The sequence below is a fragment of the Chaetodon auriga genome, chromosome 1 (genome assembly GCF_051107435.1).
Source record: "Chaetodon auriga isolate fChaAug3 chromosome 1, fChaAug3.hap1, whole genome shotgun sequence".
Lineage (NCBI taxonomy): Eukaryota > Metazoa > Chordata > Actinopteri > Chaetodontiformes > Chaetodontidae > Chaetodon > Chaetodon auriga.
Genome location: NC_135074.1, coordinates 23485120 through 23510220, shown reverse-complemented (window position 1 = coordinate 23510220; position 25101 = coordinate 23485120). Strand labels below are relative to the sequence as shown.

The 25101-nt window shown below is 40.3% G+C and overlaps 1 protein-coding gene across 1 annotated transcript in view; it reads left to right on the top strand.

The window, feature by feature from the left end:
* LOC143320687 (protein diaphanous homolog 3-like) overlaps positions 1–25101 on the top strand; it is a 161931-nt gene that overhangs the window by 83178 nt on the left and 53652 nt on the right. Inside the window, exons 24-26 of the mRNA XM_076730545.1 lie at positions 5824–5949; positions 9605–9768; positions 18789–18924. Of these exons, the coding sequence (XP_076586660.1) occupies positions 5824–5949; positions 9605–9768; positions 18789–18924 (426 nt within the window). The remainder of the gene's footprint in view (positions 1–5823; positions 5950–9604; positions 9769–18788; positions 18925–25101) is intronic.

The following is a 25101-nucleotide window of genomic DNA, read 5'->3' as shown; positions in this document are numbered from 1 at the left end:
AGAGAGAGAGAGAGAGAGAACAAAAGACACGGAAACAGCCTTTTATGTTTTATCTCGCACTCTGTTTGTCACTGTGCCACAGAGCAATTATATCACAATTCTTTAGTTGCATATGACAGATGTGCGTTTACATTGAGCATCAGCATCATCTGTTTTGAAACACATTTGTGTGTCTTTAAGTAAATATTCCAGCTGCTGTCCCAGGCAGATTTTCTCCTGAAGTGTATGCCTCAACTGTTGTCACCTGCATGTCTCGTCTCGGTCACATGCCCTTCCACCTGGAGGAGCCTCTTCACCAGAAACTTGCAGCTTGGATTGCTCTTCTCTGTTTTCCTCTGTGTCTCGTCCTCCCTTGCTCTTTTCTCAGTCAGTGCATCATCACTGGGCTTTAAGCAGACTGCCTGTCTGGCCTTCTTCCACCTTTGCATGCTGTCCACACCTCATTCAGCAGATTTTGGTAGTATGGGAAACTTTTGGGAGACAAAAGACAAAAATTTAAAAATGGAAACAATGGAGCAGGTGTAAGTTTCTGATTGTTTACTAAAATGATTCTGTCTGTCATACAGATCATATCAAATGTTGGTACAATGTCTGAAAATTATTGATTATTTAGTCAAAGATTAATATTTGTGTGTTCTTTAGAAATTCCCATAGCTTGCTTGTCTTAAAGCTGGTTTATGTCTGAGTGACATATCAATAACAATACTCTGAAACCACATAAAAGCCCCTCAATACCCCTCCATTTTTTTTTTTGCAATTTGGTGGTGGTGCTTCTGCTGCTACTGCTACTGCTGCTGCTGTAGCTTTAGCACACCACCCACTTCACTGAGAGGAAGGACACCTGTCCTGCCTCTGATTTCATTAAACAGCCCCTTTGTCTGAAAATAAATCATAAAGTACATCACTGTTAGAAGTGTAAGTCATTAGGTCTTTGATCAGGTTTGCGCTCTTCACATGCCACTGCATGTATGACAAGCTGCAGTGTATTTGATCAAATTACTACTACAGTCTTGAGAAAAGAAGATCAATGTCACACTCTCTTGACGAAAAGTCCAGAGGGTCAGAAACATTAGTGCGATCAATGAATTGTGATACTGAGCAAGAGCAGTGTGTGCTGTCTTATAGTGATTCTTTCCAACACACCTGCATCAGAGCTAGTTATATAGCTTATATGTAGTTCTCTCTCTGTCTCTCTCTCTCTCTATATATATATATATCTATATATATATATATATATATATATATATCCCAGCTGTCAACGGGCAAGAGGCATGGTGCACCCTGAACCAGTCGCCAGTCGATTGCAGAGATTATATGTAATATATCCTTGAAAAAGTGATTGAATTATTATTAGTCAGACCTTTTTGTCTCTATTTAATCAGGAAGTCTTTTGAGATACTTTATCTCTTTAACGTCAGAGACCTGGTCATAATGGCAGCATAGAGTAGTTGCCACATAGGCGCATAAGAATGCACAATTAATTTACAATATTCATGTATAACATCCCCGAGGAGGCAGGAAAGAAAGTGGCTGCACTCTTTGAAAAGATTACAACCCATTTGCACCGTTCGCATTAACACAGATCATTTGCGTATCTGAACCAAAGTCTTTTCTGACACAATATACTTTTTAAAATGATCAAATTGAGATACAGGTGATAAATTCAATACAAATAAAAGTATACATTTTTAGTTTTGAATTCCCTTGAACCGAACTTCGTTATTATTTTTGCAGTTTAACTTAGCTTGTGAAGTTTTTGTGAAATATAAGCAATTTCATTATATTTCCATTTGGATTTGAGTCAGCAAAACATCAATTCTTCAAGTCATATTTTGTTACATCCCTTTAAAATGCATAGTTGTCCATTTTGCAAGTCCACGGCACAGCTAAAAGAGTGTGACTTTAAAAGATAAAATAGTAATGTTCAAGTAAGCTCATAAAGGTCATGGTTTACTTTAACACAGATAGTTTAAGGTTCATTTATGACTGATTTCCAGTGAACAATGTTATGTGATTCTGCATCTATAATGGCGTTAACATTGACCTGTCATTTTCCAAACATTTGACCGTACTCTGTCAGGATTTGTGTAAAAATCCTGGCACAATTTCTCTGTCCAGATTGACAGGGTGGTTTCGTACCAAAATATAAAATCAATGTAACAGTCAGTCAGTGCAGAGCAGTGGCTCTCTGCATACTGCTCCTATTGAGACATCATTGGTCACAGTGTAGTCCGTGAAGATTTTTAAGGCGGTTGTGGCATTTTCAGCATCTTTGACTGACTGTTAACAATTAGTGTCAGTGACCATGAGAGGCGGAGGGCAGATAAAAACAAGGGGAAATAGAATGAAGATAAACAGATCAGTTGCTAAGAGAGTAAAAATATGAAGTAAAGCATGCAATATACTGAAGGAAGTGATGTGATGATAATATGTCAGGTGCAGAGTGAGTGTTACATGGTGATTTTCTTTCATTCTTTTCTCTGTCAGTGCAGCGTGTTTGGCCTTCTCTCTAAATCAGGAATGGTGAACCGTTTTCCTATCAAGGACCATTTAAATTTTTGTCACATCCTTTGAGGGCCATACACAATTGCACACGGCGGGTTGGGGGGTTGTCACTGGCTATTGGGCATCACCTGAGAAGCTTATTATGCATATGCCATGGTGGTTGGGCGGGGTTGTTTTGGAAAGTAGTTACAAAGGATAACCATTTACTGCGTACTGCTATTAGAAACCGAATTCAATTAGCTGATAATTAGCCTGATCAGCCACTGCCGGTAATCAATGCAAACACATTATTAAGTTGTCAATCATTCAACAAGCATCATATTAACTGTGATGAGTGAATATCAGACAACCTTATTATACTTCAGCAGTTACCTTGTTAAAAAATATATGTAAAATATTTTAATTAAATTGAAGCACCCTGTGCTCCACAGGGAAAATAATACAGCAAACTCCCGTGAAGAAATGTGACATTCATAATTCCTTACGCGTCTGCTCTGGACTCTAGAAATGAGATATCAGCTGTCATATATCAACAGTCTTCTTGTCAATTCCGCATCAATATAATCCATAAACATACACTGTGTTTCCATGTAGACTTGACAGATTTCATTCACCTCAACTCCCTACCAGCCTCTGCACTTTTCAGTGGGAGACGACTGTGGGAATGAGAGGTAAACACTTCAAAAATTTCATTTTCTCACTAAAACACAGGCGAATTAAACACACTTATAGCACTGTTAATTCACCATGTAACATCAGAACTCGTCCATAGTCAGTTTACTGTGTCCTTTTTAAATGCAGGACAAATACGTATCAACATCACTGTTAACTGAATAGAATTTGGAATTTAGATACGTGGCCAGTCACACAGCAGCTTATAAACTCTATGTATATTCGGAGTTAGCTAAAACTATGCAACAATGTGCTTTTAAACCGTAAAACGTGTCTATTAATATTTACACTGGTTCGTGCATATCACATAACGTTAATTGTTGACAGTGTGAGAGGAGTCTTCCGTTGCTGTTAATGTCCACTTGATGATGAAGACACTGTGAAATCTGAGTTTGCATATTTGCTGTGTCGCATGTAGTTTTAAATGAGGAAATCTGCAACCTTCTTTGAAGGACACATCTGGCAGTTCAGGACGACTGGCTGTGTGGTGCGGCCACACACTGGTGCATCCACGGCACTGGCTATGGTATAATACCTGCGCTGATATCACATGAGCCTCTGTGACCACTGGAGCTGGTTCTCTCTGTTGAGGCGTCTGATGTCAGATGATAGTGATGAGGTTTTCCAGGTTTGGGTCTTGTCTTGAGCTGAACTTAAGTCTCGGCAAAGGTCAGTTTTGAAAAGAACTGCTCACAGGAGTAGGTTGTTCCTTTGCAGCTCAGTGATTTCATTTGTTGTTTGTTGTCAGGTAAATTAGCTGGTTCCACATTAAACAGTGCAGCAAATACGTTAAATTCCTTTTGTTTGCTTTTCATGTCCTGAAGCTCCTCACCAAATGCCTGAAGGAGTTTTCAGACTCAGCGGCACGTTCAGATGTCATAGCAGGCTTTTGTTCTTACGGAGTAGGAAAATGCACAGTGTTTCCTCTTTCCAGTTGCACTTGCCACAGCTTTGATTTCACTTCAAACGATTTCGCATTTGAAAGCAGAGAGCTGAAGAGCTGGCTGGAGCTTGAGATTCAGCTCTGAGAGGTACTTAATGTCCACCATGAAGGTCAAATCAGACACTTTCTATCACTGAGTTTGCACGTCAGGTGTCCCTTCATCGCTATGAATTAGTCCAGACAAACGGGCACTTTGGAACAATTTTACCTTATCTGGTGCTAGGAGCTCTGTAGTGGCAAAAGGCACTCCTTCACAGATTCTCCTTCTGAATGAGGTTTCAGCTTCTTAGCTATTAGCTCAGTTACCTCAAAACTTGCCTGCATAACACTGCCTCTGTCAGAATGTGGTCTTATGAGACCACATACAAAACTCCACCAGAGATTTAACTTTATCCAGGTGCTTCTGTCCTAGCAGCTCATCCAGTTTAGCATGTTTTAGAGCCTTAATGATGTTCAAGATGAGCAAGTGCATCCCCACAAACCAACTTAGGCAGACTGGCTTGTCAGGGATCACTCAGAAGAACGTGGCTAGTATACGGCCCGGAGGTTCCCCACCCCTGCTCTAAATCATGAGTGACAGCAGAATGAAATGAGAGCTTTGCTCTCAGCCAGCTGAACGTGCGAATGTGTATTTTTTTTTGTGCGTACATTCACATCATGAACTTTACCTGCAGTGAAATGACCATATTCACACTCCATTAAACTAAAGATTTCAAGAGAAATTGTACAACTTCAGCGGCTGCAGACTTTTAGAGTATTTGTAGTGAAGATGTCTGATTGAACAAGTGTGTATGTGCGTCTCTGGTTTGTGTCCCAGACAGTATGTTCCCATCAGTAAATGGGGTTTATACTATGAATTCAGTGAGAAGCTTAGCTACACTGAAGTTCTCTCTCTCTCTCTTTCTCTCTTTCTCTTTTTTTCCTTTTCGTAAGGCACGTATTAGGATCAAGGGACATTTGAAACTACTTAAAATTAAGCAGCTTATGCTTTTTTGTCAAGCAGGGTCTAATCAGGGTAATTTAAGCCATATGCTATATTCACTGACTAGCTTAAAGTGTCAACCATGACCAACTTAACAGAAAGTTAGGCTCAGTGTTCCCCTGCTCTCCCACCTGCATGATCCATGCACCTGTTGGTAAGACTAAAGACAAAGGATGAAGGACGTAGAAATATTTCTACTTCAGCAGCCATCTCCATACTTTTGGGCTGCATTTTTTTGTGTTATTGAAGAGCCACACAACAGTTTCATTATATGAGCAAGCACAGCAGCCATTTGCTCGCACTACAGTCTGCGTCTCGTAAGGCATTGTATTCTTATTTGAGTTTAATTGCTTGCGACATACACATGAGCATTTAATAAGGCAAAGAATAATAAAGATGTGTATTGAACTTACCCTGACTTGATGTTTATTTTTTCCCTCAGTCATTGTTTATTCCCATGGTGTCTCCAGCACAGTGTGAGCCTACAATAAGCATTCTTTGCAATTGAGCTCTTTCTTATTTTTCCTGTTTTTTTGCATTGTATGTCATCTTTCTCCGATTCTTTCAGAGCTTCAAAATAATAATGCATTTGATTGTACCTGTAATTGAGTCGTCCTTTTTCTGCTACTTTCTTCACATTTCCTTCATACGTGGGTGTGTTTCTGTGTGCTTTTACAAATATGTGTTCTTTTGTGTCTTGATATATGTGTATGTGTGTCAGTGTCTGCAGAGAATCTGGAAAAGAGCCTAAGGCAGATGGAGAGGCAGCTGCTGCAGCTGGAGAGAGACCTGGAGACTTTCTCCTCCCCTGATGACCCCAACGACATGTTCTTCACTAAAATGGCTATATCCTTTACACATGCATGCATTCACTCACCACTCCAGGGAATTATTCAGTGGATTTGCTGTAATGAATCAAACTGAACAAAAGTAAGAGGAATATTACTGGAATTTATGTGTTTAGTTTTAACAGTTCGATGCTGCACAAGCTGGCAAAAGACAAGGTTTTCAGAGTGTAACACATAACTGAACTTGTGATATAAAGGGAAGGAACGCTCAAGTCTTTGGTTGATCAAACAGCCTGTTAAACACATCTCCTTTACATTTTACATAATTAAATACTCGTGCTGTGTCTCCCATCACCTTCAACCTGGACTGGGAAACTTAGATTTGTGTGTGTGATTCTAGCCCCCTCCCTACATAATGAAATTTTTCACCATTTTGTTTTCATACGGACTATCCATAACACATTAGAAATCGCTCAAGAAAATAAACAATAGAAGTACAATATGCTGTTAAAACAGAGAAGAGAGGGAGACAAGGCTCTTCCTGCCACCCTTGGTCCCCTTTATACATTTGCTTTTCTTTCCGCTGTCAGTGATGTGTGCGAGTGATGAGTGGCATCCCATTCTTTAATCAGGTTTTTGTACCACTGCCCCTCTCAGCTCTTTTTTTTGAAGGGGACTTCACACTGTGGGCAACTTCAAAATGAAGGGAAGGGTTAGAGAAGGAGAATCGAGACAAAGCCTCCTTCATCTTTCTGTCACTCTTCCTCTTTCACAGCGTGAGTCACAAGACAGAACAAGAGCAATTTAATATGCGTTATTCAATTGTCATTTTATGATAATGAAGCAAAAATGCAAATTCACAAACACATAAATACATAATTTCACTTTGCTGTTTCATCACCCTCTTGGATATCCAGGCCCATTGCTGACAGCTGTCCATATCTGTTTGACAGCAGTGTTAATTATTCACTGTCCTCGGAGGTAGTTAGTGGATCAGGTTGACGGGCATGCCTCAGACCAGGTGTGTATGTGTGTGTTCAATAATACACCCTGTACCTAGCCTCCTTCATGTAGTTTTGATCAATAGCCTTGGGGCTGGGGCACTGATGGCTTGTGCCGTAGTAGTTAGCAGAGAACTTGAGTGCAACAGAGAAAGGTTCACTGAGAATGGATTTGACAGCTCTGTCTTTCACTGCTTTGCTTTCCAACTCCAGGTGCCTTGCACAAAATTTATAATCCTAGCAACACTGATTTAAAAAAAAAAAAAAAAAAACTCCATCTAATGTGAAAATGAAATCTGAACTCACTGAAACCAGACAGCAAAAGTCAGCTGGGCACACATTCACTTACAGCATTCACAAACTCATGAGGGCTTAGCTGTGTTACCAAAAATATTTACCCCCTACCATCCATACGCGAACCTCACAGTCCAAACTGTGCTTCTGTTTTTAGGACTTGAGTCCACCACACACGGCTGAAACAGCAGAACCGCTGCAGTTTGATTGGTAGCCTAATTAACACAACCTGGAAATGAGTTGTGAGCACTGTAAGATGAAGGTTTGATTTAACATGCGTCTGACTTACTGAAACAGTATTGATATTTGACTTTTGGGCACCTTTGAATTGACAAAAAAAAAAAAAAGAAACACTAATCCATGTTTGTTAATCCATGTTTGTATAATCACGCTCTAGTATCTCACATTAGTGATTAGTTCTACTACTGAATGTTACTCAGTTACATCTATGAAGATTCCCAGTCATCAACATCATTGGATATCTGAAAGTGCTACATCAAAGGAAGGGGGATTTGCTCTTTTATTCTCTGCAGACTCTTGACAGATGATACAATCCCGTTAAAATTTAACACATGGCGGCTTCACCTGCAACTGATGAACTTTGCAGGTGATGCTCATTATTTCGACAAGCGGAATCTACACTCACCAGCTAAACATGAGAAGCCTGGAGTGTCACATTGGTGACACTCAAAATTCCGTTATCACTTCACGTGCCACTCGAGCACACAGTTACTGTGCTACAGGTCTAGTGTTACACTTCTGAATGTGAGCTAAGCTTGTGAAGGTGTCAGATTAGAAGAGGAGAAAAACAGGAGGAGAAGCATGGAGAATTGAAGAAGGCAATGTGAGGGGGAAAAGGATTGAATCAGAGAGAAAGTAAGAGTGAACAGGAATTCTTGAGAATGAGCTGCTGTGGTGGACCACTGCTTTCGACGGAATAGGGAAGAAGTCAGGAGATATTTTATACCCCATGATACTTATCAACCACAACTCTCTGATATTTCTTCTCTCTCTCTGTGTCTTGCTCTCCATCACCTGCTTAGGCTTTCCTTGTGCCTCTTTCCCTCCTGCTTCTGCCTTGGAAAGATATTACTGACAAGTCAATCTGAGAGCAGTGCCTATTGAACAGCTTTTATCCAGCTGTGAATAGGTAGTCCCATCCCCAGCCAGATTCAATGGAGGCCAGACGTCAAATAGGTTCATCAATTGAGCTGTAATGAAGGGGCACAATAGAGAGGCTGCCCGCATAATTTTGATACCACACACACACACACAGACACTGTTGCTTCTCATCTGCCATGAGACAAGGATGGTGGGGTCACATGCAGGACTGATAGGCAGAGACACAGCATTTTCTTTCTTTCCATTGATTTACACAGAAATTTACCAGACTTTTAAAGAAACAGATTGGTTCAAAATAACTTTCACTCAGATTTTATTTTCTCATGCGGCAAAAGCTTCAAACAGGATTGTCATGTGATGGCTCATGTTATGCCTTTGAAAACAGAAAATAACACAAAAGAGCTAATAATATAGCTTAGAAATGAATTTCACAGTAGACTTGCTGAACAGCGTGCCCTAGTAGTAGGCATGGTGTGTGTTCGTTCTCTTGCTTTCCCTATCACTTTGCACCAACTCTGATGCCTTACGTTGACACAACCATTACGTATTTGCCCCCATCCACACAAACATACCAGCACATCAGAGCTGTCCTTTGCTTTGCTAGGTTTAACCAGAGGACCTTTTAATACTCTTCAGTCTTGCATGCTAATCTGCTTTGGCACAGACTGCTGTACAGGTATTCTTAAACACAATAGTATTTACTAGATTTCCATGTGTTGTAGCATATATCTGTGTCTGTGAAGACCAGCTCTTGACACTATTCTTGGGACATTTTGAGGTGCAAAGATATTTTCGCTGGTCCACACACTGGAAAAAAGGTAATTTTTAGAGTAAGGCAGCCGAAAAATGATAAACAGACTAACAGACTTGCTCCATTTGGCACAGAACCAGAGGCAAGATCACCGTTAAATTCCAATACCTTATTATCTGCCATGTTTACATTCACTGTGAAATTTTTTCTAGAAAGAAATCTGTGAGCTTTTCTGCAAATTGCTGTACAATCTGTTAAAATGGACTTCCAAGTGACATGTGGCAGAGAGGGTTGAAATTACATGTCAGCACAGGTGAGTCCAACTGCTGGCCATTTCTGCCTGATGCAAAGTCTTCGGTACATATATTATAAGGGTCTGGACAGAGAGGGATGTAAACTGCAATGTGACTGGGTGATGAAGGCAAACCACCAGTGGCAATTCTAGTTTCCTGCATTCTGTCAAATAGGGGAGTAGTATACTTGCAACACTTAATGAACTCTTAATGTGAGATGGATGTGTTGTTGACCTTGACCGCCACCTTCACAGCTTCAGCAAAGCTGCTCGGGAGCAGTATGGCAAGCTGGTGATAATGCAAAGCAATATGGAGACGCTATATCAGAACATGCTGCAATACTTTGCCATCGATCCCAAGAAGACCTCTGTGGAGGAGCTGTTCACTGATCTCAGCAACTTCCGTTCCATGTTCACTGTGAGTATACAGTTAAAATCAAATTATCATTTGATTGCATTTTGATATAGAAAGAATCATTAATGCAGCTTTAATCACGTTACAACCGATGTTTCCCAGAAATGCTGTTGGTTGTTAAAAGAATTTATTAAAATTAAAGGTAATGGTACTTAAGCAGCTCTACCTATTAAACAAAGAGCTCTTAAAGTGCCAATTCATGTGAACTAGTGTTCCATAGTTAGTAATTGTTATATATTACATCATATTTGGAAGGCCTGTTTTACTTCTTTTGTTTTTATAGACATTGCTGATTTAAGTGAACCTTTAACAGCATCAAAATAATTAAGCTGGATTTATTTGTAATTTGACTGCTGTTTATTGTATTGTATGGACGTCAGCTAATACTCTAAACTTGAATATATATATTTTAATTAAAAAAAATCATGCATTCGATTGTGATAATTAATATTTGATTGTGGGGAAAAACAAGCAGCTGGAGCACTGAATGCACTGCGTGACAGACAGGAGTTTCTGTTGTCCACTAATTAATTAGTTTTTTTACAGGGAAAATCTCTGATATAGTCTGATATAGTTAGATATCTAAATGAGTTTTATTTCGGTTTTGACATGTTTGAATGAAATGTGTATTATGGTGATAGAATAACTGGTTCTGTGAATGCAGTCTGGCTGCTTTGGCGAGAGCGATGTAGTGTCTGTTTCTGGTTAAACAAAGGATTTTACTCTTAGACAAAGAGGTCTTTCTCTATAGGCATACTTTCCATAATCTTGTCATACACTTCGAATAACAATCTGAGCCTGTCCGTGGCAAAAACAAACATTTGAAGTGGACATACACTGACGGTTTGCCAATGTTCGGAGGGATTATGTCGCAGCATGTTTCGTGGCTGCCGGCTGCAGCGCTCTACTTCAATACTGGAAAATCTTCCATAATCAGATAATAAGTTAGTGGATTTCCCTCCCGTTTGTCCGGAAGTTGAAATCTTCCAGGACATGTGGACCGGCACCGATTGGAAACCCTGCGCACACCGTCATTGTCATTGATTGGAAATTGAAAAGATCACGGTACATTAGGACATTATTTAATTTGTTTATATCGAAATAATATACAAGTAGGATGTCTCTCATATTGGTTTTCCCTCTTGTGGACGTAATGCACAAATCTGAATTTCAAATCTGTGTGTTTTTATCGAGAGGGAATAATTAGACTTCATTTTTGGCCAATTTTGTATTGTCGAGTATTCTCGAGTATGTTGAATGGATGTTTGGACACAGTTTTAAACTTTTACTGTTTTCATTCATATACTGAACCTCGTTTTTTTTTTTTTTTCTTTTGATTCTCACATCAGTGTCCTGTGGTTTAATGCAAAGCAGAACAGTGCCAGTCCTATGTAGTCCAGCCCAGACATTTATGTCATCACTGAGCTCCGTGGCCTTATCAGTCTGGTGCTACTGTGAGCTGTGTTTAATCAGCAGGATTAGTGGCACAGGCCACTGGGTGCAACAGATAATAGTAGCTAATTATCCGACTGAAGTTCCTGCCCTGCTCCCAACTTAACATCTACCTCACACACACAAATGGATTTCATGCCTCTTTGCCTTTTTTTCTGCATAGTCATTAGCTATGCTTTAGATTTTCATGTACTCCAAAGCCTCGTACTCCGAAAATCTAAAGCTTAAAATCCTGTCTGCCTGCCTGAGTGACAGCCTTGTGTGTGTCTAATGTAGATTTCCTGCGTATTGTGCACAAATAAAGAATGCCGTACACGAGGGATCGACTGATTCTTACTTAGTAATCAAGGAGAGCGATAACTGATTGATATTGCAACCAATAGACATTAGCAATTAAAATTCACATTAAAATTAAATAAATGAATCAACCATGGTTTTATAAAGTCAAACTAAATAAAACTAATACAACATAATCTCTTATTGAATTTTGAATCTGTCTCTCAGAGTTTCTCTCATAGTCCCTGTCCTCACTTTGTAGTCCCATTTCAGCAGAAAGCAGTGGTGCAGAAAGCTGAGTTTCTCAGCATGCTCTCCACTGAGACAGCTTCTGTTTTTCTCATAAATTGCTACGGCTACAACTTTTGGCATTTCAGTGCTGTAACTGGGAAACTGGGCATACATGTCATCACAGAAATAGATCACAAGATTGTGATATTTAGTGCACCTTTAACAATATCTGCTTCCTTTCCTTCGAAATGCGGCTCTGCTCGCCGCCTCGAGCACCTCCAGTCTGTGAATGCGCTCCTCTATGCCCGTCTGTGGCACAGTAGCCTTCAGTGTTGATAGGCTATTACTTGTTATGTGTGACCAATCGGTTGCTGCAGGCGGGACATTGAGAAAGAGTGCAGTGTGGTGACTACAGACAGAGAGGAGGCTGTATCAGCGCCAAAGTAGTACGTTTTTAAATTATTTTTTCATCTTCAATTGCATAAAAATTCTGAAATGCTGAATAACTGAGCCGATAATTGGCCAGGTTGATTGGCCATGTGCATCCTTACTTACAGCTCAAACTGATATCCAAAGTTTTGCCTTGAAGTGTAAAATGTTTCATTAGTCCGGCTCTCTTCCTATCTTGTGTGATCAAATTCACACACTCACACGTAGTTGCCACATGTTGTGGTGTGCTGGCTGTGGTGTCTAATTTGAGAATGAATCTGTATTTAGACAGTCTTCACAGGTTCAAAGAAACACAGTCTGGAAAAAAAGGCTCCCAGATGCTTTAATTTTAGCTTGGCTGTTCCTTTGTTTCTTATTTTCTTTCTGTTATTGATCCCAGGACTTTGCTGTGCTGTGGTTCTGTTCCTTGCGCTAATAGCCACAACCCACTTCACCACTGTCCGTACTCAGATATGAATCATACCGAGAGCGAATGATACAAACCTCAGTGTGTTCTAGGATCGGGCCACATGTTGCATACTGTTTAATGGTAGAAATGTGTCCCCTGGTAGAGATTTGGGAATACTGTTTCCACTGAAAGAGTTGCCCCTTTGTGTCTCTGCTATATATTTGGGGTCTATGTAGCAAATCAGGACTGAATTCTCGTATGATCTGGCGGATCCAGCTGCCTTGCGATGTGCCATGATTTTGGCTGCTTACTGCGTTCTCGCGTGACATGAGAGCAACACTCGGGGGCAGTAATGCACCTCTAAGCTCATTTGCCAAACACCGCAGAAGAGGAGAGCGACAAGAAAACACAGAGGATGAAAGTGAAATTGTAAATACTGAGAAGCAGACATCCCAGTCAACACAAGATGAGGGAGAAGAACTTGTTACGAAATTGGATTCAGAAAATCAGACATGAAATGGTTATTTTAAACCTTTTCTTAATTCAGTTTACAGAACAATTACAGTATCATGATATATACAGTTAGCGTGATATAAAATTACATAAGCCATAATTTTGATTTTCTACCCCCCGTATGTTCCATATACTGATTTAAGGCCAGTTAATAATAATAATAATAATAGCAATGAGAAGAACACATACAGTACACCATTGAGAATGTGTTGCAGCTGTAATCCCTTTCATTTTAGTTCCATGGTTCAAGCTTGAGTTTTGCACTAGCCTTTATGTCCTGACCAAACATAACTGTTAATGACTGTGCCAGTGAGAGGTGAACAAGCCAAGTGTTATAAAGACTAGCATTATATGGTCAAAACTCCCAAGGCAGCTGTTTATTCCCCCGTGATAGGTCAAGGTGTAAGCAGCTTACACCCTCAGCTATTCGTTCAAATGGTCACATCACACAGACATATCTCGGGAGAAGCCAAGGCGAGGTCAATGAACATAGGCGTACAGTAAATCTCAGCACCGTAACCTCTCGGTCAAATCTGTGTCAGCATTTACCCTGCTGTGCCAAGGCCCATGCTAATGGGTGCGCACTGTCTCTAGACCACTGCCTGATGTGAACTGAGCCTTAAACTGTGTGTGTGTGCGCGCGTGTGCGTGTGTGTGCGCGTGCTCGCTTGCTTGCACACACACCCACACGTTTGTTTGTGTGCGTATGTCATTTTGTGTTGGCAATTTTTTATAGGGAAAGCTGCTTAGCTTTTTCACACACAAAGACATACACACACACACTCGTACACACACCTACAGCATGCTCAGTCACCCGTAGGAAGGAGACCCAGGGCGAGGCCGCACATCTGACAGGAATCCAATTGAGCGTGTCTAATGGCGGACATCCAGGAGAGGAGGAGGGGGGAAGCAAACCTGCAGTGATGAAGGAGGGTGGAGGGCAATTTCCTCAGAGAGCTGGTTCTCTCTCTCCCTCTCTCCCTCTCTCTCTCTCTCTCTCTCTCTCTCTCTCTCTCTCTCTCTCCCTCTTTCTCTCTCTCTCCCTCTCCTTCAGCTTAACATTACAGTAAAGGCGAATGCTCAGATGGCAAAAATCACATGACTCTTCGTCTTTTTGTAGTTTCAGGCTCTTCTTCGCTATCTCTCAAAATCAATGTTCCCTCAGTTCTCTTTATTTTTCAGTATTCAGATAATTCTTTCCTTCAATATTTAATTCAGATTTAAAAGCAAGTCAAACCTGCCTTGCCTGTGCTTTAATGAACTTTTTAAGTTGCTGTACTCAGTTAATGTCCTCGCTGACTCTTTTTTCCCTTTTATTTTTCTCATAATGCTAATTGGTTCTGTGATTGAAGAAGACAGCGTGGCCTTTTTGTGTTGGCTGTGATCATATCAATTTTTTTTTTTAACAAGGATGTTTTGATGTAATGTTCTTCAGCTGCTCTTTTTCCTGTTCTACTCTCTTTGTGAAGTTTAAGAGTGATCCTGTCTTAAACAGGCCCACTTGTTGTATTGACCCGTTATTGACTACTCATTGTTTTCCTGGGCTGCTGGCAGCACTAAAGGGCTCAGGTTTAAATGAGATGTCATTTTGCCTCTACAGACTTTCTCTGTGGATCTGCATAGCCATATTATTGGAAGCATCCACCACTTGTTCTCAGCCATGCAAGCAACATTCAGACCAAACTCAAAATCCTTTGGATGGATGGATGCAAAATTTTGTACAGGCATTCATGATCCCAGAGCATGAATCCTGCGACTCCCATGCCCTTACTTTTCCTCTAATGCCACCATGAGGTTGTTTGCAAATGAAAAATCCTCACAATGGATGGATATTATGGAATTTGCTACAAATATTCAAGGTCCCTGGAGGATGAGTGCTAATGTCTTTGGTGACCCTCTGACATTATCTGTAACACCAGCAGCTCAAAGTTTCCACTTATTCCATGAAATCTCAGCTTCTACTTAATGGATTGGCACAAACATTTTGTACAGACATTAATGGTTCAAAGGTGATGTTTCCTGCTCACTTTTATGATCTCCTGACTTTTCCTTTGTGTGCTGAAGTACACTGTTGAGGTACTTTTACTTTGATTACAAAAAGGGGTATGTAGCTGTTATTGATTACAACTGTCGATAAAAACAGAGTAAAGAACAGCAACATTTAAGTTTTTTGGGACGGTGGTAAAAAACAAGTTATTTTGGGGCTGTGGGCTGTGGACTTCTGTTTGAAAAAACGAAACGAAATGACAAACCCTTCAGTCAAACTTAGATCATCTGTAAGATCGTTGGCCTACATTTGTTAATATCAAAGCGCAGTTGTCACTTGCATCACCGGTTTTAAGGACATCTTGATATTTAACCTTGCTTTTGTTTACAAAAGACAAACTAAACACACATCTTTAACAAGTTTTTCAGTTTAAAAATATATCTCGTTCAACACAATCACCAATCCAGTCTACGAGGCTTTTGTAAAATGACTCTTGATTTCGCCAATAACTCGATTGCCGCCTGTGTGAACTTTTGTGGCTGAGGGAAGCGACAGCTCTATTTGGTTGTTACAGTGTGAGTGTGTTTACATTCCGTTTTAGTAATTGAATTTGACTTTTTAATGAGAGAGCTGCTTGATAGTGAAGAGTGGAAAGAGTGTCACAGTTTTGACTAAGTTCACATTAATCATCCATCACAGCTGTCTACTTGTAGCTCGCGATCACTTAATTGCTGAAAATGTATTACGTGTCAGTACTCTTGTTCTTCCCTTTTCTTTTTCCTAATTCTCTCTGCCTGTAATTTACCAGATTGGATGCCCACCAAGAATATAGTCATTTGTGAACCAATGGTTGCCACGAGCAACCGACAGTTTCATTCCATCAAATCAAAGTTAATTTTGTGGAGGACTTGGTTTCATTTAAAAATAGAGCTCCGAATCGTTTCGGTGTGTTTCAGTCATTTGGTATTCATCTTGCCCTTTGTCTCTTCTTCAGCACTTTCCTCTTCTCCTGAATTTCTATGAAGCTGCTGAGTGGCACACATCAGTGTCATTGCCTGCTATTGTCTTTTTATGATTTTTAAATGAATCTATATATGCCTGTTAAGCTGCCAACAAATCACAATATCCTTGTGGTCTGTTTATCAATAAGAAAACTGTGGAGCATCTTGTAGATAGGATCCACCCGACAGTAGGAGTGTTTTTGACTCCTCATAGGCAACCCCTCTCTGCTATAGAGAACACAGGATTCAAGTATGAGGTAGGAGCGGTGGAGTCAAACTGTGATTGTTGTACACTGTTGCACCCGTACTATTAGTGTTTATTTGAGTCTCTATTTCAAGTGGCTCGCTGATGCTTGAATCGACTATACTGATTTGTTTTGAATTCAAGTTGACAATATCATTTGCAGCAATGTCACATGTAGGCAGACTTAATAAGAATCTGTCATTGGGCTTTAATAAGAATCTGCCCCTTCTTCGTTGTGGAAAGTTTTCCATATACTTCACAGTTCTCGTAGTGTGTGTGTGTGTGTGTGTGTGTGTGTGTGTGTGTGTGTGTGTGTGTGTGCGTGTGTGCGTGTGTGTGTGTGCGTGTGTGCGTGCACCATGTATTCCTTATGTTGTTGGGACTTAAATCTGTTTACACTGTCACATTGTGGGGGCTCACCTTCCTTATGGGAACAAAATGAAGGTCCCCACAATGTAAATCATTAAATTTTAGGATGAAGACTGGGCTTAAGGTTAAGGTTAGGTTAAGTTTAGGCTAAGGGTTAGGATTAGGCAAGTAGTGGTTTTGGTTATGGTTGCGATAAGGCTCCAGGAAATGAATCTAAGTCTATGTAATGTCCCCATAAATTATGTATACATGACTGTGTGTGTGTGTGTGTGTGTGTGTGTCTGTGTCTGTGTCTGTGTCCATTCATGTTGGTTTGGCATTACTATTCTTTCACTGACCTGCCTGTCAAGCTGGGCTGTGTGAATCATGCAAGAGGAAGGGAGACGAGGAGAAGGAGGAGGTGGGTGTTTGATAAAAGCCCAGACTTCCTTGCTTTAAGTGACTTGCTATTGATCAGGATGGCAATCATGCTAGCACTCCGTTAAATCATATGCAGCATGTCTCCCGGCTGTGGGATTTTTGAGCTATCGGCACCATCGCATGAGTTTAACAGCTCTTTGGCACAGACGTTATAGAGCCTGTACTATACCTGTAGTTGTTGATGTAGTAGATAATATACCTATAAAATAATTCTTCATAGACAGGCAGGGTTGAATTAATGACAGTTTGTGACAGGTTTAGAAGTTGGCTATATCAGCTTGTGCAAATGTCAATAATATTAAAAGACATTCCTGTCCCAGGACCAAATAGGGACCACCAATGCTTGCTTGCTGTACAAGCTCCTCCAGTCTCCAGACTTGTATTTGAACAGTGAATGACAAGTAATGCTACAAGCTCCATGTCAATCAATCTCTCAGAATGCAGTAGATAAGGGGAAGGGACTGTGGCCCAGAAACTAAAACTGGAACTTGGTGCCTGTGGTTGAAATTCAGGTGAACTATGTGGATATGATTTTATATAATATTTCAGTCGGTCAATTTAGTCAAGGTTTTCTCACAATGCTTTAACATTGCCAATTTGTTCTGCAGACTTTTTACTTTTATTGAATTTTTCAAATTTTAAAGAAATGAGCCAGAGTATTTTTAAGAGTGATTGCTACTATAGTACAGTATGAGCTTTTCTGTTCAGGACAAATGCCTGAAATGCCTGGAATGATGAAGAGAAAGTCTAAAGGCATATGACTCTAATTTGCACTGTGCATTTGTACAAATGCAAGAAAGTAACTGTAATCACTGATCATTTTAAGCCACGTGTGTGAAACCATAAACACATTTTGATCTCCTAATCATATTTCATGTTTAGGGTTAATGAGTACATACACAAAAGCTGCCTGCGTATTCTTGTAATTTAATTCAAGTCTAGCAGTTGACTTTGGTATCAAGTCATCAGGTTCTGACATTCAAATGGTTTTAAGTAGATTATTGTTAACAGTTGATCCTCAGGTAGTGTGGTAGACATCAACGTCACCTCCACCCACACAGCAGCACCTGTAAGCCGCGTTCAGATAAGCAACTACTGTACAGCCTGTTACAACTGAATTATTCTTTTGTTGGTATTGCTTTTGAGCTCAACTGCCAGTAACTGACTGGAAAAAGCTGTCTCACTGACCCCAACACATCCTGTGTACATACAGTGGCCTGATGCTTGCATTTCTTCAGTTTTATCTTTGTTTTATCTTGTTAGGTGATGCTACCAGGGATGTCAAAGAGAGAACAGGCCAAATATTGAAACCGAATCTTGACAATCTCTAAAAATATAAATCAATATTTTGTGAATGTGCAAGAAAGAATCAAAATTAGAACAGAAAATAATATTTTAAGGCCAGCAGCTTCTATTCAGGACATTGTTTCATCGCTGTTTTGGATCTCTAGTGTCTGAAGTGCCTGGTATCAAGTTTGTTTGTGTCTGCTATGATGAGGAGGGTGCAATACACCTTAGAAGCTAACTTCATCTGACTTTAATGGTGCCTGATAAAGACATCTGTGGGGTTTGACAGCTGCCTCTGCGTTTGACAGCTTCTGCACTACTGTAATTAACCCCATTTAGCAATCCATCTTGTTTTCTCCTTCTTTTTGCCTTTCTCTCACTTTCTCACTTTCTCTCCCCACACAGCAAGCACTGAAGGAGAACCTGAAGCAGAGGGAGTCGGAGGAGAAACAGAGGAGAGCACGGGCGGCAAAGGAGAAGGCGGAGCGTGAAAAGCAGGAGAGACAGCAGAAGAAGAGGAGGTTGCTGGAAGTCAATGCAGGTAGAGACCGTTCAATCTGCTTTGCCTGTCAACGCTTGCATCATTAAGCCCTTTACAGGGAGCTGTGTGCTAAATCAATCTGGGATCAAATGGTGTAAGAGATCATTCAGAGACAATGACTCTCATTTATCAAGAAAACACAAGTCCCATTTTAGTGGATTGGAGGAGACACCTATTTTCTCACAATGCAGTGTTTATCTTGAGGGAAAATTAAAACCCACATCTACATAGAAAGCATGTGATAATTTAAATAATTTAAATGCAAAATTGTCAATTGTGTTAAAAATCTTTTTTTTTAATGTCAGTTCATGTCAGTCCCAAAATAATATTAATTCTGTCCAATTAAACTATTAAATGCTGTTTCCAAGATATGAAAAGCATACATTATCATACTAGTGTGTACTACATGGTAAAACACACTGTGTCATGTTATGAAGGCAACATTGATGTTGTGTTGTTTTCCCTGACGTGTGAAGGGTTTAACAAGGTAAGGTTCTTCATGTGTAGTATTGTCCACATTTCAACCTTGGAACTTAAAGGTAATGTTGTGATTATTGATTGGTTATTGATCTAAGAATAGAAATTCATTTCTTGCTTGACCCGTCGTGTGAGGTCAGAGCACAAGGCCAGTCCAGAACAGCGTTCATCGGGACTGTAGGGTTTCAATGTATTGGTATAATACAAAGGATAGACAACCGTTAAAATGACCTTTAACCCAGGTGTCTTGGTTAAAGGACAGCCTCTAAAACCACAATTCACCCAATGAGTTACAGTCTTTGAGTGAGCAGAGCGAGGGTCTGGAATTAACCCCCGCCAAGCCCCAAATGCGGGTAGATTTTCCATTTGGTGAGTGAATCTTGGACAGCTATCCACCACACTGGTGGTTAGATGTCCATGTGTGTGTGATATTGACACACACGGACAGGGACAGGGACAGGGACAGGGTGCATTCATATCCACCTCTTAAACTCTGAAATCTACTTTGCTTCATACAGCAAAGCGTGTGGGCGCTGAAAGGGACTTCATGGTGCATTCAAGTGTTATAGATGGGAAAGTTTCGATGTTTTTCTTCTTTTCTTTTGTTGAAACACTTAAGTCTACACCTATCATTATGTTCTTGTTCTTTCACTACAGCATTTTCAGCGATTAGATGCTAAAATCAGCAATATCCCATTCAATTCTTTCATTTTTAAATTAAAAAAATGTAGAAAAAATAATCTTATCAAATTATTATCTGTACCGAAAGGTTCCCACGTACCTCTGTAATTATTGTGAAGTTGCTTTACTGCAGCATTTTAATACATACCCAATATGCATTTCACCAGTCCTTGACCACTAAGTGAAAAAGTTTATTTCAGACTCTGAGCGGAGCTTTATGCCAAAGTCTGTAAAGGGTGATGGTAATAGTTTGATGTGAAGTCCACAGTCAAATTGTCTGTAATACCTTTACATGAAGTTTTACTATTGCATACTGACACAAGTCTTGAACTCGGCCACAAGCAAAAGGTTTAGTGTTCAGATGCTTAATTGTCACCTTGTTTGCAACAAATGAAGTGTTAAGAATCTAAAGACTAAAGAAAAAAATCAGTGAGCATGTACAAATAGTTAGGCTTAAAAACGGCATCCTAATTACTCTTTTTTTCTTATCCACTGACTTTAAAAATATAAACAGCATGTGGGGAAGATGTCTCAGATGATTTACACCACATCAAGACCAACATTAGCCCTGTGTGAAAATAAAACCCTCATTCATTTTAATGGGTGCAAAGCAAGCCCCACGCATTGTTTTCACACAGTTTCAGTCTGAACACCTGCTTACATGTAGCTCCTTTTTCCATGCCAGTAACACAGATTTTGTCTGAGCTGGTGAGTAGAAGTACCTTGTTAAAGATTAACTGTTATCATCTGTTACTGAGAATAAGTGTAAACGTTTTCGGGCTTTATGATCAATATGTTGCTTACTGATAAGAGAATGCCGGGCTGCGTGCGGGCTGAGGCATCTGGTTTTGCTTTGAAAATGTGGCATTTTGTTATCAAAAACATGTTGAGTCTCTTTTGATGTTCGCCTTCGCTGGATGAATAATTTTACTGATTGAATCCTGTATTGATAGATAGACGTATGATTCCAATTTTGCCTTTATTTCAGCCAGGCCTTTGTAAAGCATGCTAGCATTTTGTCAGTAGATGTTTGAGGAGTTTTCATGAAGACCTCTACATAACCAGAATGTTATTTTCACTGTCCATTGCGGTGGCCCTCAGGGATACTGTTGCTAGATTGATAACACTATTTACCAGGCAGGTTCAGACAAATCTATGAAGAAGGAAATGTCTACCTTATGCTAGAGCATCTGGTTCCAACTGCCAGTTGTTTTTTTTGTTGTTTTTTTCCCTTCCCCTTTGGAGCACCACTGATGCCAGAAACTTGTTCAACAGTGCAGCCTCCAGACCCACTTCCAATGCCAAAGCCAAGGCTGGCAGAGCAGTTGAGCTTGGCAGTCCCAGCCCTGCACCAACATCTATAGCTAACATGACGATGCCAGCCACTGTAGCACTCCTGTAGACATTAGAGTGCAAGTCGAGAGCCACCATGCTCCATCCAGGCCAAAGTACTGCTGTGGGCATACTATCTAGCCAAACCAAGGCCTCTCTAAGCATAATACAAACTCTCCCTTTTCCCTTTACTCTGCTCTGAACATCACTCAATTGTCACCATTTGCCACAGAGCCCCTGAAGTTTTACAGTGCTGGGCTCGTCCAAATGAAGGGTCATGTCCAGTTGAAATTAATGAACAGGATTCTGGTGGTGTGATGTGTGTCAGTCCAGTAGTATGTACTGTATCTCACCCTCTGTCATGCTGTGGTTATCTGAAAATACCAGCAACAGGATTAAAGCCAAAAAATGAACTACCATCAGTAGGCCAGTGTTATATGGATTAATGTGTTTATATCAGGGAGGCTTGTGGCAGCGTCATGCTGTGGGGATGCTTCTCTGCAGAGGGACCTGGAGGAACTGTGAAGGTGGAAGGTAAAATTAATGCAGCAGAATCTAGAGAAATCCATAAAACACAAACAAAAAATAACTCAAAACCTTGCTGCACTCTTTAAGAGAACTGTGTCTTGGCCTCTGGGTGGCCAAATCAGAATCCAAACCACAATCAAATCAAGAATTGGTGGTAGGGCTTGAAAATGGCTGTTCACACACAGATGCTGTTCAACTAGACAGAGTCTGAGAAAAGGATGGGGCAAAAAGTCCAGTTTCCAGATGCCAATACCCTGTCCACATATGCAGAGTGCTGTCACTGCGGCCTGTTCTAAATAATAGCTTGAAGGAGGTGTCCACTGACTTAGTCAAACATGAATTTAGATCCCTTTGTTTTCACTTTGGCTTTAAGTGTCATAGAAAAGATAAAAACCGTCCATCCACTTGGTTTCAGTGTTGTAAACCAATAAAATGGGACTTGCATAGTTTTTGTTGGTACTGAACATTTGTGCCCTTATGTGAATTTGAACGACCCTTGCGTGTTTTGTTTGAAGCTCAGTCAGACTGACAGCTTTGGCTTCTTTCCCTTGCGCATGTGTGCTGAGTTGTGTTCCACTGCAAACTTTTCTTTTTCAAAAAAGAAAAAAAAAAAAAGTAGTTCAGAAATAAGAAAATCATGAGGAAAATAAAAAAAAACTTCAGCCAAATTTTGTCAGAAAGGCTTATACAAATATGCCTAGAGCTTGAAATTTATTTAGATACGCTCAAATTAAGATAAAGCTAAAGGCAAACTCACTGACATCCCCAAGAAGTGATGTTTCTGGCAATGTATGACATACACGCGCACATGCACACATACACATACGTACACACAGATTGTTGAGATGAAATGAATATGTGATACAGATTTGGCATTGTGCTGCCAAACCAGGACAGGATTTATTCATTCTCTCTCTCTCACACAGTCTCTCACTCTGTGTCTCACTTTGTCTGTCTCTCAGCCTATTTATTAACTAAAGAGCTTTCTCTTTGTTTGTCAGGGAGGATTGTCCTCAATGGAGATTTTCTGTGTAATCATCTGATTATCCATCAATTCCCTAAAAAGCCCCAGAGAGGCTGCATATCCACATTATGGTGAAGGGCACAGCAATGAGAGACAGGGGAAGGAAGGGGGAGGGTTTCCTGGAGGAAATGATCAAAATGGATTTTAGCTTCTTTTGCTTGCTACAGGTATCCGCATTTAGTTTGGTTCTGGCTTTGCCTACTTATGTATTCCTGAAATGTGAGGATCTCCCAGTTCCCTTCTCATTTTCCTCTGTCTCTTTTACCTGCCACAGACGAGGCTTCTACCACCTACTCTATAATATGCAGCCTGTTTTCGTCATCTGCACTGTGTGTTCAGGCAGCCTGAGAGAGCAGGAGCATCAGCTTGCAAGCATTTGCATGGAGCCCTATCGAGATTGAAATTCAGATTGAATAGGTGTTTTTTCCTCCTCCTCTAGCTGTGCCTGGCTTGTGTATGACAAATCTGTTGCATTAACTCCCAGGGTAGGCCGGGAGCGGGAATGTTTGTGGAGCGACAAATTACACATCAGAGCTTTATTTAACATTCCCTACATGGCTACAAGCGATGAACTATTAAGACGTCAAATAGAAGAACAGCTAGAGATGCAACCCTGCATGCAAAGATGCTAAAAACATAGGAGGGGCATAAGAAAGAGAGGAGGAGAAAAAAAAAAAATTCAAAGCAGCAGCCTGTATGAGATACTGTATGTTCTAATGAGATATTTCTTAGATAGTATAGGCAAAATAATGCCTTCTGTATTATGCACTAGAATTATAATGGTGCTCACATAGTTTACATTTCTGACAATTCATGGGATTGGATGGATGGGATTGCTCTGCTAGAATCCACTGTGGGTGATAGTGGCCTGGTTCCCTGTGTTGCTGTGGGCAACAGGGCTAACAATGTCCTAATGTCCACTGAGTGCTTGTGTGTTGTGTTCCATGAGGTGTGAATGTGTTGGACCTGACACAAAGCCAGTTTATTGTTAAAAAAGCCCACATGAGATTTTGGAGGAATCAAAGACATGTTTGCACTGGCCTCTATGGTGTGAAAGGTTAAAGCAAGTCTGCTGAACTTTGTTCGTAAGTCTGTTTATGTCGAATCCAGCTGTGTTGTTACGTGGTACTATAGTGCCACAGCACATCAGTGCTGCACAGGATGTAGAAAAGGCATGCTGTCACCACTAGTTGGTAGTACAAGCCAGATTATTTGTGTGGGTACAGTTACTCTTGAAACTGTTGGGGTTTAATGTTGTAATTTGGCTCTGCTCTGCTATTTTTTTTTTGTGTCTAGTGCTAAGCCTTCCTGTGTCTTGGGGCCACCCATGTGACAGAAGAGCAGCACAACAAACTGAGAAACCCAAAGCTTTGACATGGTTTCACCTTATACGGTTGTTATGGCTAACACATAGAAAGCAAAGCAAACAATTTCCTCTTTACAGCTGCAGCTGATGGACAGTCATATCTGAAAATAAATAAATAAATAAAATAGAAGACTAAGATGTATACATTTTGTGGTCACTGATGTCCAAAATTTATTTCAAACAAAAGCTTACGTGAGTTAAATTAAACTACATCTAAATTTCTTCTGTTTCATATAGCTTTTGTGTGTGTGTGTGTGTGTGTGTGTGTGTGTGTGTGTGTGTGTGTGCATGTGATATACGTGTGATTTACAAAAGGCACCTGGCACAGGCATTATTCATCAGTCATGGTGGACTGATCAGGTTTTCTTGCACTGACTTGGATTTCAGATTCTTTTTCTTTCCTTTGCAGTGTAATTTGCCCATCATTATGCTGATTCCTATTTGAAATCCATTTCACCCAGACTTTGTACAACCAGAACATCCTGCAACAGAGTGCAGAAAATACAAATAGTAAAATTTCTGTATGACTGCCTTTAACAGATTGGTTCCAAGCCTTTTCTGCCTGTGACTTCTTAATACAAAGCAATACCCTCTTACCATCCCTCATCATGGACTGCATACCCGCAAATTGTAATTTTCTCAGACCGGCTGATTTGGAGGGATAAAACTATACACTATATCGCAATTAAAAAAAGATAAACATCAGGGGAAGGTTCAAAGGTAACAATGCGTGTAGTGGACTCCTTTTTACTACCCTGGTTATCATCTT